The 13738-nt window shown below is 36.7% G+C and overlaps 1 protein-coding gene across 1 annotated transcript; it reads left to right on the top strand.

The window, feature by feature from the left end:
• Window positions 1-1847: 1847 nt before the first annotated feature.
• ufm1 (ubiquitin-fold modifier 1) lies at window positions 1848-11863 on the top strand. The gene is made up of 6 exons (XM_054626126.1): window positions 1848-1942; window positions 2046-2102; window positions 4525-4582; window positions 6899-6938; window positions 8863-8895; window positions 10767-11863. Coding segments are annotated over exons 1-6 (264 nt in total). The 5' UTR covers window positions 1848-1940; the 3' UTR covers window positions 10841-11863.
• The last annotated feature ends 1875 nt before the right edge of the window (window positions 11864-13738 follow it).

The following is a 13738-nucleotide window of genomic DNA, read 5'->3' as shown; positions in this document are numbered from 1 at the left end:
CCTCTGGCCGTCCACTGATTTTAATGACCTTTGACCTGCTCTCAGTCGATGCTGTGGCCGGTTTTGTTCTTCACAGACAGTTGAGGTTTTGTGTTTCTGATTAACATTCAGTCTCTCGTCCTGGGATCACGCAGATTGTCTAATTGATCAGACTTAAGCTGATGAGACGATTTTAACACATGACTAAGCAGCACAATAACCACCCAGAGACTTGCATTCTGATTAGACCAGCACAAGCAGAATTGGAGAGATATTACATTACATTACATTACAGTCATTTAGCAGACGCTTTTATCCAAAGCGACTTACAGGAAGATATCTATACAGTCTGCACTACTCTTAGGATAACCTTTCTTCTGAACTTCCAGTAAGTTCACGTGCCCATCCATCATTATTCAGATGTGTAATCATTCCAAGCCAAAATGTAACTGAACAAGTCTGGCTCATGCTTTCTTTTTGGATTGATGAGAGCAGTGAACAGCTTGACGTGGCTACTCAGGATTTTCACACTTTGAGGAAAATAGAGCCTCTAAAAATGACACCGCTTGGATGGCGAAATGCTGAAATGCTGCCACTGTGGCCCGATAATCCAGCTATAATAACATTTGGCAAACTCCCTGCGTTTACGTCAGCAACAATTGGGTTTAAATACTTCGTTCCGGATGCACACCGTCCTTAAAGCCATAAACAAGTCTTGAGGTTTTTCAGCTGAATACACTATTTTGGAAACTTTTGGAATTCATATGGATGTTTAGATACATTACTATGTACACCACTATATATTACTATTTTTGTCCTAAATGATGCAGGCGCGCACAGATTTATTAGAGGGCTAATGCCAAGCGCATCTTGATCAGAGTCAAACATTACAGAAACCCACATTCTCTTAGTGACAATGAGCTGCATGTAGGCAGGGTTCACAATTATCTAATACTAAAAACAGAAAAGGAAATGTATACATTTTTATTTTAGTCATATATCAAAATAAAAGTAGGGATAAGATTAATAACTAACTAAGGGATAAGATTAATAAATAAATAATACCACTCCCCTAACAACTCCCAAGAGAGGGCAAGAATTACTATTCAAATGACCTTTTTGGAACATTTCAATGGTTACTGATGCAATGACATAAAGAGATATTTATATATTTTCTTTTCTCTTTTTATTATTATATAATTGTTAACCCTGCCTAAATGCACCTTGTTTTCCCCTCCCTACTTTTCCAGCCTGTGCTGAATTAGATACTAATTAGGGAGGTTATTTAATTAAAAGAATGCGAGTCTCTATAGGCCTACTGTTTGACTCTGTCTCACTTGAAGTTGTTACGTTAGTCTCAAGATGCTGCTGCCTTAGATCCTTTTGCTCCAGTATACTTTGGACCAAATCTCTGAAGTCTCTCCCTATTCTGAGAGCACTAGACAGACTTGTGAGGCGGTCGAAACGGACCAATCCTCTTCCTTCTTCAACAAATTGATTGCTTGTCTCCAACAAGTTTCAAATCAGCAAACACATTTTCAAACGCCAGTGTAAGGACAGCACATGCAGTTTGTAGGAATGCACACCGTAAAAATAAATGCATCTCTTCATTTGGAAAAATACTATCAATTAGGTTTACCATGTATACAAACCCCATTATCATTAACGCGCCCCAAACAAATGTCAGTGCGCCTTCTGTTGTCAATTATGGTAAAACGTTAGTAGTTTGATATAAATGCCTGACAGTAAATAAGATAAATAATACCTCACGTGTTTTTATAATTATTCCGGAATATTTTGCAAGTATCGCCGTATTGAAAAATACCAAGATACTAAGATAAAATACCAAACATAATCAGATATGTGTCAAACATTGAACTAAATGGATGACGTGTATGTTAGGGTCCTTCGGACTTCCGGGTGTGTAAACAGATCGCAAACGGTGTCGCCTCTCCCAAAAGATGTGAGTTTCTGCTCCTTTTTGTGTGTAATTTTCGCTGAATATATTTCATATTCATCAGCCAACATCACGGTGCTAATAAAGGTATTTTTGTCATCTGCATTAGGTCTAAAGTAACGTTTAAAATCACCCTGACGTCGGACCCCCGGCTTCCATACAAAGTGTAAGTACAGTGATAGATCAGCTTCATTTGAGTTTTTAACTATTAAACTTTAAGCTTCTGCAGATATCGTTATTTCATGCTGTCGTGGAAACCTGTGCTGGTGTGTTTGACTTTAGCTGCAGAGAACGTGGTCAGTGAAACAACATCTGTTAGTGTGAAACTGTGATTCACATGCTGATCCTGAATAACAATGTATACTAGCATATATATATATATATATATATATATATATATATATATATATATATATATATATATATATATATATACAGTACCAGTCAAAAGTTTGGACACACCTTCTCATTCAATGTTTTTTATTTGTTTTCTACATTGTAGATTAATATTGAAGACATCCAAACTATGAAGGAACACATATGGAGTTATGTGGTAAACAAACAAATGCTCAACAAACCAGAATATGTTTTATATTTTAGATTCTTCAAAGTAGTTGAATGAGAAGGTGTGTCCAAACTTTTGACTGGTACTGTATGTAGTAAAGTTATGGCTAGCAGTATGACATTATTTAGTTCTTTTTAAATTAAATGGACAAAAAGCATATATTCTGGTCTTTCAGTGGTCTTAATAAATATAAAAACACAGTATCACTGAGCTAATTAGTCTGTGACACCGATAAGTCCTGTGAGATGACAGAGATGACAGACAGGAGGAGCAGCAATAGAAATAAACATGTCTAAATGGGACTTTGGGAAGTTACATACAGGTGAAAGTAACAAACTTATGGCTGTGACATTCATTCATTTGGCAGATTCAAACTGGTGGTAAAAACACAGACACGGTGATAACGTTTGTGGTCCTCTCTGTTAGGCACCTACAATTTCATGCTGTGCCACTGTGTCTGCCATCCATGTCTGCTGTGTGTTGTCACACTCAAGCACAGGCATGTTTTAAGACCTATGAAAATCGTCTGATAATAATTTGTGTCATATATTGTTTTTCCATAAATAAAATTAAAAAAAAGAAAACTCTTAAAATGACAATCCTGAATCTATAAATTTGCCAAAATATTATTCATTTCAAACATTTTACCCCTGGACACAAAATGTCTCTTACCTCCCTGTAAAGTCAATCATTAGTGTACTGGAGGCTTCAGGTTTCCACATCACACGTGTGTAATGGTTCCATTTTGTGATGTCACAAAATTGGGTTCATACTCTATGTACATACATGTCTAAAAATGTGATTTAAGGGGCACACAGAAATAAATTTCCCATTCAGTACACTCAATCAAACTCTGCACTTCTCAACAACATTTTTTTTTTTAACAAATTTGTCTTTTGCAGTTACTTTAAAATACAAATGGATTTTCATTGCTTGCATTCTATTCCCGTCACTCCAGATAAAGTAATTTTACTTTAATTTACTGCTAGTCAGAACAGTGTGTATATGATCCTAGGATGTAGTGCTCCTATCAAGTAGCATTGCTATAATTTTGTTCAGTAGGAAGTAACACAAATCACATCATGTTTTGGACTAATCTGTCTATAATATTATCTTTTACTTTCCATTGTGTTTTTTGGCGGATGATCAGTGTGGGAATTCCAAATGTAGATTTTTGTAATTTAGGTCTATTGGGGGTTGACGCTGTGTGGTTGAGGATGAATTAGTATTAAATGACATGTACAGCTCTGTCATAGCAACTATACTCCTTTAGAGGGGTATGATTTTCTTTTTACATTTTCTCACAAATGCACAAAAACACTCTTCTAATGAATTACCTAGCAAAATTAAATGATACTAAATGTTAGCAATAGGTTCTTAAATCCTTGTTATTTGGCATTGTGTTGGAATTTTCAGATTTTGGTTCCCTTTAATATGTATCATTGTCCTGTGCACATTAAATATGGTGCTGAAATGAGCCACGTTACGGCAGAAAACTGCATATCAGCCTGATATTGTTGAGAGATGAAAATACGGCTCAAAATGTCACCTGAACTTTTAGTGTCTTTATTTCCCCACAGCCATTTCTTGCCACATAATGCATGGTCTAATTTCCCAACAGAGCTTCACATTGAATGTTTATATCTTAAGTACTTGCAAATACTGAGGATGCATAATATTCATATCCTCTGGCCAAAATGACCCAGACAAAAGTAAATGTTACACTCAGTTGAGCCCTGTTAGGAAATGTTGCTTTTGTTCTCTTCTCCATGGAGGTAAAAAAAAAAAGGTCAGCTATAGAATTGCACTTCTGTAGCTGATAAGGTGTAGGTGTCTTGCTCAACAACACTGAAGGAGTCGAGGCACTTGTCGATTGAAGCTCAGGTCAAATGTTTAATTTTTGATATTTAATCATGTGGCACTCATCGTTTTAAAAATCAAAGAGTAAAACAATGGGGGGTAAAGTAAAGGCTGGGTTTTGTGCTGTTTTTAAAATTCTCTTTATTGCATTGTTTTGTTACAGACTAAGTGTCCCAGAAAGCACACCATTCACAGCAGTTTTGAAGTTTGCAGCTGAGGAGGTAAGCTTACTGTTTGTGCTGTTCTATTAAGATGTAGAGTCATCAACAGGGAGTGATGCATAAACTGGAAAAAGTATAGAATATAACGACAGTCTTTGATATTGTTTTCATGTGGGACTGCACTGCACAAATTTCATTGAGCCTTGGTGTCCAATAGATGTATATGGTATATATGCTAATATTTATTGATCATTCAATGCAGATTTAAAAAACACTCGCATACATTCATAACAAGACCCATTATCAACTTAAAAGGTGAAATCTTAGAAGGAAAAAGCCGTAAAAATATAGTTGCATAAGAGGTTAAAAAATGAAAGGGAAAAAATCACGTCTACTAGTGGGCAACCTCTAAAGAAATAAGTATTTCCTCCTCCTATGCATACACAGAAAGATTTGTTAACATATTCATCAAACTCATTTTATTCACATGTACATACAGTACCAGTCAAAAGTTTGGACACACCTTCTCATTCAACTACTTTGAAGAATCTAAAATATAAAACATATTCTGGTTTGTTGAGCATTTGTTAGTTTACCACATAATTCTACATGTGTTCCTTCATAGTTTGGATGTCTTCAATATTAATCTACAATATAGAAAAAAAGGAAAATAAAAATAAAGAAAAACCATTGAGAAGGTGAGTCCAAACTTTTGACTGGTAATGTACACATCCAGTATATGTATCAAGAAAAAATGTTAATGTCTATTATAATGTGAGAAACAAATATCAGCAGATAAAAATGTATCTGTTTTGTATAAATATATGTATATATATATCAGTATTGGCTTTAAAAACTGGTTTAAAATTATACATAACCTTTACTAAACTAAAAATAAGTCTTACTATGTTTAAGCCACATGAATGTCTGTTAAAACAGATTTGCTTATATGTACATCACTACAGCTGTCTATACAGGCCATGTAATTCCCCATGTGTCACACACACCTTAAAAGCCTAACCGTGACCAAAAACCTATAATTTCTTCAAATTCACACTCACACAAATACACACAGACAGCCCAGCAGTAATGGGGCTGACGGCATACTGACGGAGCACTGGAGCTGCTGGTCATGTGCTTCTTTTACAGTGTGCAAATAGGGTGTCCATTTACTTCTATTACAAAATAGACCGTTTAAAACCGAATCAATATGGGAGAACTGTTGTTTTGTCAAAGGCCCACGAAGCGGTTTACAGAATTAAGTGTTCTTAGCCACAATTTATACCTGTTATTAGCTAGGGTGTATTTTGAGCGTTGCTTTCAGTGATCATGATAACAGTGGCTGAGAAATGAACAAAGGAAGAAAAAAAAAACTCTCCTGAAAGGCGTAATTGGAAATGTAAATTATTGTATTTAATAATTACAGTCGGTGATTCAACCTATTTTTAATGCTACATGAAACAAAGCGCAACAACCATTCATTCCTGATCTTACCTGTATTTCATATGTGCTGCATGTGCTACCTGTCCAGTAGTTTGGTGAGCAGCATTTAGTTTATCTCCCGGGTGACAGACTGCCCCTTTATCCTTTCACTGCAAATCTCACCGGCCCACATCCTCTTCTGTCCAACACTGAAGTAGGACATGTATTGTGGCCATGCTGAGTGATTTTCTTCCAGAAATTCAAGCGTGGCTATCTTTCCCCCAGGCTCTCTCCTAACTCTGTCTGTGTGTGTGTGTGTGTGTGTGTGTGTGTGTGTGTGTGTGTGTGTGTGTGTGTGTGTGTGTGTGTGTGTGTGTTGTGTGTTGTGTGTTTTTCTTTTTACATTTTCTCACAAATGCACAAAAACACTCTTCTAATGAATTACCTAGCAAAATTAAATGTTAGCAATAGGTTCTTAAATCCTTGTTATTTGGCATTGTGTTGGAATTTTCAGATTTTGGTTCCCTTTAATATGTATCATTGTCCTGTGCACATTAAATATGGTGCTGAAATGTGTGTGCAGGCCTGATTTTGTGTGAAAACGCAGACTCTCATGTGTCTGTCAAGCATAAAAGTTGGCAGACAAAAGATGGAAAACAAAACACACTATACACAGCATTTTCTTTCTGCTTGTTACACCAAGTTTGCTTCTGAATACATCTTAACAGCTCCTATTTTGAAGTTGTCACCCAACAAAGTCACTCAGTGCGCTGACTCAGTGGATGAAGCTTTCCTTTTTGATGATTTATTCACACTGTGTCTTCAGGCAAAGTGGAATTGGGTTTCAACATGTCTCTGATTATTTAACCAAATTAAGTGCTGCTGAAATTTCTTAAATGTCAATGTTGTGAATTTCACTAATGGGGATTTTCTCTGTATTGTTTTCTTTTGCAGTTCAAAGTGCCATCAGCAACCAGTGCGATAATAACAAATGGTGAGTTAAGGGGAAAAGTCTTTAAACTTGTGTATTTCTTTTTTCTCTTCAGCAGAATTTACCAGCTTGACAGTTATTAGGGACTATTTTCTCATTCTTTAGAAACCGTGTGTTTTGACAGAAATGTTCGAAAACTCAGCTGAGTTTCAAAACTTCAACAACAAGATGTGACAATTTTTAAGAGCTCAAACAAAATAAATCTTTTAACAGCAGTGTGATGCTGGTGAATGAAAAGCTGTCAAATCAGTCCTGCTCACCCTGTCTGGGTTCATTTGGCTATAATGACCCACTAGCCACACATCATCCAGTTTATGACATGCCTACTTTTAAAAATCTATAATTTGATGCAAAATAATGATTTAAAGTTGATATTACTTCGGCTAAAAAGAAAATAGTCCGCTTGCTGTGTACTGAGATCAGAACTGTGTCCATAGCAACGTTCTATTATTCTAAGCAGCAGTAGAATGCTGTTAATGACCAATCAGAATCGAGTATTGTGTGTAAAAAATATTATAATGAGTTTCCTTTTTTTTTGTACTGTAATACAACTGAAAACTATTTTTTTAACATTCAGAGAATGTCTGAAACACTAGTTACCTACCAAATCTAAGTAAAAATAATTTTCTCTTTTTTTAGATTGATAAATAAACCCTAAATGTGCCCTAAAATTCCCATCGACTTTTCGGCTTCAGTTGCACAGTCCAGTCTTGTCTTTCCTGCTGCTGTACATTATCAGACATGAGGCCCCTTTAACACAGTCTCACAGAGAGAATAGGCGGTATCATCCGTAACATTAGACTAGCACCATGCGGAATACACGGCACATGTATTGATGTACTTTGTGTCCAGATCCTGATGTTTCAATGTAGTTTGCTATGTTTGATTCACTTTAAATTCCCAGAGGGTGCAGCAATTTTGGCCATCGGTCCACTATTAATTCAGTTTAAGGGGCACTAAGTGATATATGACCTTTTATTGATCTGTGTTGGCCACCAGCAGGAATTGCAAGATCTCAGCTGCCAGACCCACACTAACACACACTGGCCTATAATTGCCACATTTTATCTCCACATGAGAGACGGGTAAGCTAGCTAATTAGAGCTTACATACAGCAGAAATTGTAACTAGATATCTAAGATATTTCAATTTGAAAATCACATCTTGATATGCTGCTACTGCTTTTGACTCAATAATTTAACTTAAAACATGATGCACTGAGGCTAAAAAAAAAAAATTCAAGCAGTTTGAACTCTAACCTGGATGGAAAGAGTTTATTGTTGCAAATATCCAACAAATTGCATGTCTAAAATAACCTAAGCCAGTAAAATGTAAAAAAAATATTTAGCTTGATTCATCCTCCTACAGAAAACTTATAACCATAGTTATAACCAGAACATATTACAGTAAATGGTCCTGTGGCTGTTAGCAGGAAAATCGTTAGCTCAATCAATGTTTCCAACCAATTAAACCATGCGGCGCCACATAAAATCAGATTTTGTTTTTGTTTACCTCTGCTATGTACGGACAGCAATTGAGAAAGAAGAAAGTCTTTTAGAGAAAGTCTGCTTGATGTATTTTTCTCATAGAAAGATGAGATGTTTAGGGTGCTGTGGGAATAATTGGAACATATGACTGTTGCCAAATAAGACTGAGATGAGATTTGTGTTAAAATGGCTGAGATCTGACTGCCATGTCAAATATGCATTTTCATTTTATTAGTGCAGAATTAACGGCTGGTCTGTTATCATCCGGAGGGAATTGCCTGCTGCTGAGTCATTTGTTTTGTTTTATTTTTTGGGCCTAGTGCAACATCATTATGGATAAACTGTGGAAATTGTAAATGAGCTTTTTTATTTCATTAGTTGACTGACAATCTTTTTAGGTTACATTGGATTGATTTTTTTCTATTATGGTTGCCTTGCAGATGGAATAGGAATCAATCCTGCCCAGACAGCAGGTGAGTTGTTGATTATTTTTCACAGATTTATTTATTTATTTATTTATATATCTCCACAGAAGCCACTCCTGATGGTGTTTTTTCATTTCATTTGATTAATAATCAACCTTGGGGCTTTTTTTATTTTTAAAACTCTTTGTCACTTGTCTATGTACTTTCTTCAAAAGCAAAACTTGAATAAAGCATGTTTCATAATGCACTTTGGTAATGCTGGAGGCATTGTGTTAACAGTCTTAAAGATTAATTTGATAAAGCCCTCAGCGGCAGTGACTTATGTGGGTGGTTATACAAAGAAGGCAAAGAAAAGTAAGGCTGAATGTGAAAAACCTTGCTCGAGGTAATGTAACAAATCAAACTGCGATCAAGCAGTCCCATTTTATATAATCTGGGTTATTTAAATCAGATTTAAAGGGCATAATTAAACTGTTCTTAATGGATGTAAAAAAGGCCAGAGATGTCAAGCAGGGGTCAATGATTCAGATTCTAAAGGAGAGAAATCTATGAGAAATACAGAAGAATATTCTTAAGGTTTTTTGATGATTTTTTAGAAGAGCAGGGGAGTCCAGGCACATGAATATGTTCTCAAAAGGAAGTTTTGAAAATATTTATTTGTAGAGTAACTTCCCCCAATCTGTCCCTTACCCTAACATTTGGCTCTCTTAAACATCCAGCCACATCGATATATATGTGAAATAAACTTGAGTTACTGAAATAATCCTAATTTGACTGACATATCTGTGTTGAAGCAGGACTCATGCTTGTTTGCATGGAAATTGTGTTTCCTGATTCATGAATATAGATGCGGCCTCGAGAGGCAGTATTTAATGTTAAATTCAATTTTAAACTGACCTCTTACTGGAGGCGAACTAGATGCACCAAGCTGTTTAGTCAGAATTCACTTGACTCAAGATTCCCACATTATTACCAAGCCCTGGTGAATCACATTTTTTCCATGTCAGCCTCCTTGTATTTTCCCTGAGGTTCATACTTACTGTGTTGCCGGTTAATGGATGAAGCTAATGCCTGCTTTGACCGAAAGCCGCATTGGGTCTTTTCTGCTAAGAAAGGAAAGAGTGGTGGGCATTCACAACAACTTATTATCTGTGTATCATTCAAGCCGTGTGCTGCCAAGAATAGCCTCAATTCAGACACCACTGTCAGATTGCCCTTTTCTCCCACTGCAGCCACTCTGCCTGTTGTTCATCAGATTGGGTACACGGCGGAAATGATCCGATTTACTTTTACAATCTCTTCACCTTCACACATCTTTATAAGGCCAATAACATGCATTTCCTCTGGCATAACAGGAATGAGTTATACGTATATGATCCCAGCATGATTTACGTTTGAGTCAACAAATGAATGACTGAATTTTCTATCTGTGGTTTCATCATGCAGTGTTATGAATTATTCAAATAAACTCACTATGTGTTCTCGCCTAAATCCACCTGATGTCTGATTAACTGGCTACCATGCTGGAAATAAGACGATAGGAAATAATTTAATCCTTCAGTTTAGACATCTCTGAGCATGTCTTGAAACCTTTAAATTTAATTCAAATGTTTGTGTAACTGCCCAACTTTGTGCAACTTTGTGAACAAATCTATACATTTCAATTAGATTACTGAATTATATTTAATCTCCATATTAAGGTTTAAACAAATCATATACAGTTATGCTAACAAAATCAAATACTTGTCAATTATTTCCAGCACTTTTTTTGAACAAACCATAATTTCCAACTTTCTCTCCCAGGTTGTGATTTGACATTTTATTTATAGTGTATCAGCTTCACTGCCAATAAAACCCCTTGTTAAAGAACACAGATTATACACTGTGATCTTTATATGCTGCTCTATCCTTTGTTCCAGGAAATGTGTTTCTTAAACACGGCTCAGAGCTTCGCATCATTCCCAGAGACAGAGTGGGAGGACAAGAAGACTGATGCTGCTTTTCCTCGCTGACGACATAATGACTCACCCGGCAGAATCATATAACACTTGAGACCCAGGAAACACCTAAGTGTGTGTCATATTTATTTTCTGGCCCACAACTGACAGTGACTCACAAGAGAATATGTATATTTAAACTTGATGGTGAAATGCACACAAACTTGCATGCTCCCTGCTTCTTCGTTCTCAGTTATTTTCTTCAATAAGTGTCGTCGCATCAAAGGATTGGTGTGACGGCTAGAGTTCCCAGAAGTACTGAGTCATTAATAGACACAAACACAACAGAGGCATCATGGAAAATATTTAGCTAAGATTAATAAACTGATTCAACAGTTTTTGCTTTTGTATCTTTGTAAATGACAATAAATCAGTATAACTAACAAAAACACATGCATATATGGCAATGTTTACTTTTGTATTCATCAGCATTGTGAATATGGTAATATGAGAGGTTGCATTATATGTAAAACATGCTTTGAAGGACCATTGTCGTTATATTAGGTGGCTGTTGATGTGCAGGTAAATTGTCTGTATGATGATATACATTATTCTTTGTCAGGCTATTGTCCTTTATCCCCAAACACAAGATAAATAAACTTACATCATGGGTCTGTACTTAACTTGTATGGTGGACCAGCTCCTTCCATAACTCAAGGAACATTTACTTTTTAGCTAATGTAGGACATGTTCATCTGTCAATCGCTGCGGGCACGTGGATCTTTGCTGCCCTCTGTCTCTGTATTTCAAGCTATGTATTATGCCTCGTTGCACAATAAATATAAAAAGACTACATTGAGTAATCGAGAGAATAGTAGAACTGTTTAATGTGCACTGCTAGCATAATTAGGAGCTGAGGAGCAGGTGGTGAGAAAACAAGGCAGGCATCTTATTTGATTTTGATTTGATTTAAATGCGGAGGCCCCAGAATGTGTCCCAATGGCTTATCAATAGCTAACAATCCCACACCACCAAAAACATGGATTTTCATCTGGAAATAAATTCACTGTTTACTTGCGGATTTTGGTCCTGTGTCTTTTCTTATGGCAAGATCTGCTGGCAATTTGAATAGAAAACTTACCTTCATATTAAGTCTCAAAATTATTCTAATCCAAAACAAAATCATGACTAACGGCTGGACCAGTAGTTTCTTCTGAAATTTGCTTTTTTTTGTTTCTCTGACAGATTAATGAGAGAACAAGGTTTATTATCTTTTTCACATTAATCAGTTTTATTGGAGAAGGTCTGAGTAATTTATTTCTGAATTGGTTTATTTTTCTCCAGCCTGGAAAAACTAAAACGCATACTTGGTAAAGAAAAAACAGGCTAGAGAGAATACTGGAGCGTACATGATGTAATGCACAAGAAAAAGCACACCGTTGTGTCTCACCATCCATTAAGATGCAGATGGGGTGGGGTTCGGGGGTGGGGGGCGGGGGGTGCTGGAGTGCCATAATAAATGGATTTTTCTCATTTATTTTAATCAAAATCCCTGCTGGGTACATTCACCAGAATTTACTCCTGAATGGGGAAAAGACCAGATAGCACCCCGGATGCAGCAGATGTTATCCACTGTATTGCAGTGTTGGCCTAAAAACATTTTAATTGTTGATTGCATAATATTCAAACTATGTATAAGCACTGTGTGTTCATGATTAAATTAATACTTAAAACCCTTTTTTTATTTTAAATCAAGGATGGTCTCTTCAGGCCAGCATAAATATTTGACTTTTTATTTACGTGCTCGCAAAGTACAAGAATATAACATTACATTGATTTATTAATAGGAAAGAATTCTTCTTATCACATAATCATCTACTAAATCTGCGCTCTTTAAGGCATGAAATTAAAGTTCATACTTAGACACAACAGATGCTGAAGTTTTAATCTTTACAAGCAACGAAGTAGAAAGATGCTTCATAATCCCATATCAGGTTGAGCTGTCTGTCCTGAGCCAAGTTCAGGATGAGCTGCTCACAGAGCTGGCTCACAGTGTCGCCCATTTGAAGTCCTAACTGGGACTCACACAAGAGAAGAATTTATTTTGATCCGCCATCGCATCATCAGCAGAACCATTCCAGGCGTCTGCAAGTCCATCATGGCTCCCAGGGAACATAATGATAAAACACAGTCTATTGACTCTGCTGAGGAACAGATCCTGCAAGCGAATGCCAAATCATGGTCAGGCTGAGAGTCGCTGCTAAAAAATGTGTGAGTCCTTTAGTTGAACTGAGGCAATGCAAACAGAAAAGCAGGATGGGATGTGTGTGTGTGTGTGTAACTGTGGGCTGATTCAACATTTGGGATGATATATGGAGGAAAAGAGATGTTTAGTAGCTGGCTAATTGGGTTGCACTGAGCAGAGCGTGGGCAGGTCTGTCCTCCACTGCTCTCCACCCTTTTGAATTTATCTCTGTAATCAGTCACCAGTTTCTCCTCAAATTGCAGCAGATGTGTCCCCCCCTCTTGCTTCTGCACCAATGCTTATTCAGACAGACACACAGAAAAAGAAAGAACTCCAGAACAGCACGCTACAGTTGTTATGCTTTACATTTTGCAAAGTTAATGACCTGTTGAAAAATTTGCTTCAGATGTGGTTTTATTCATTTTAAAATGAGCAAACTTGTCACATCGATTGATTTGTCTTGCGGTCAAAGTTGGTCCATACACATCTCATGATGAGTCAGACAATGGTTTAAAGTCTCCTTTACTAAACTGGATGCTGACACAGGGATGAGGGTCGTATTGACTGATTGCCTGGGAATGCATGAATCTGGGTGTGTGAGATGAAGAGATAGAGGAATCAAGACCCACTTGGTACGAAATTGGTTTTCCCATTGACTCCCACTGCTTCATAAATGACATTGAGCATGCTCCTTAGCCTCCCATTAAAA

Source organism: Anoplopoma fimbria, chromosome 24 (assembly GCF_027596085.1).
Source record: "Anoplopoma fimbria isolate UVic2021 breed Golden Eagle Sablefish chromosome 24, Afim_UVic_2022, whole genome shotgun sequence".
NCBI classification, from domain to species: domain Eukaryota; kingdom Metazoa; phylum Chordata; class Actinopteri; order Perciformes; family Anoplopomatidae; genus Anoplopoma; species Anoplopoma fimbria.
This window is presented reverse-complemented; position numbering and strand designations above follow the sequence as displayed.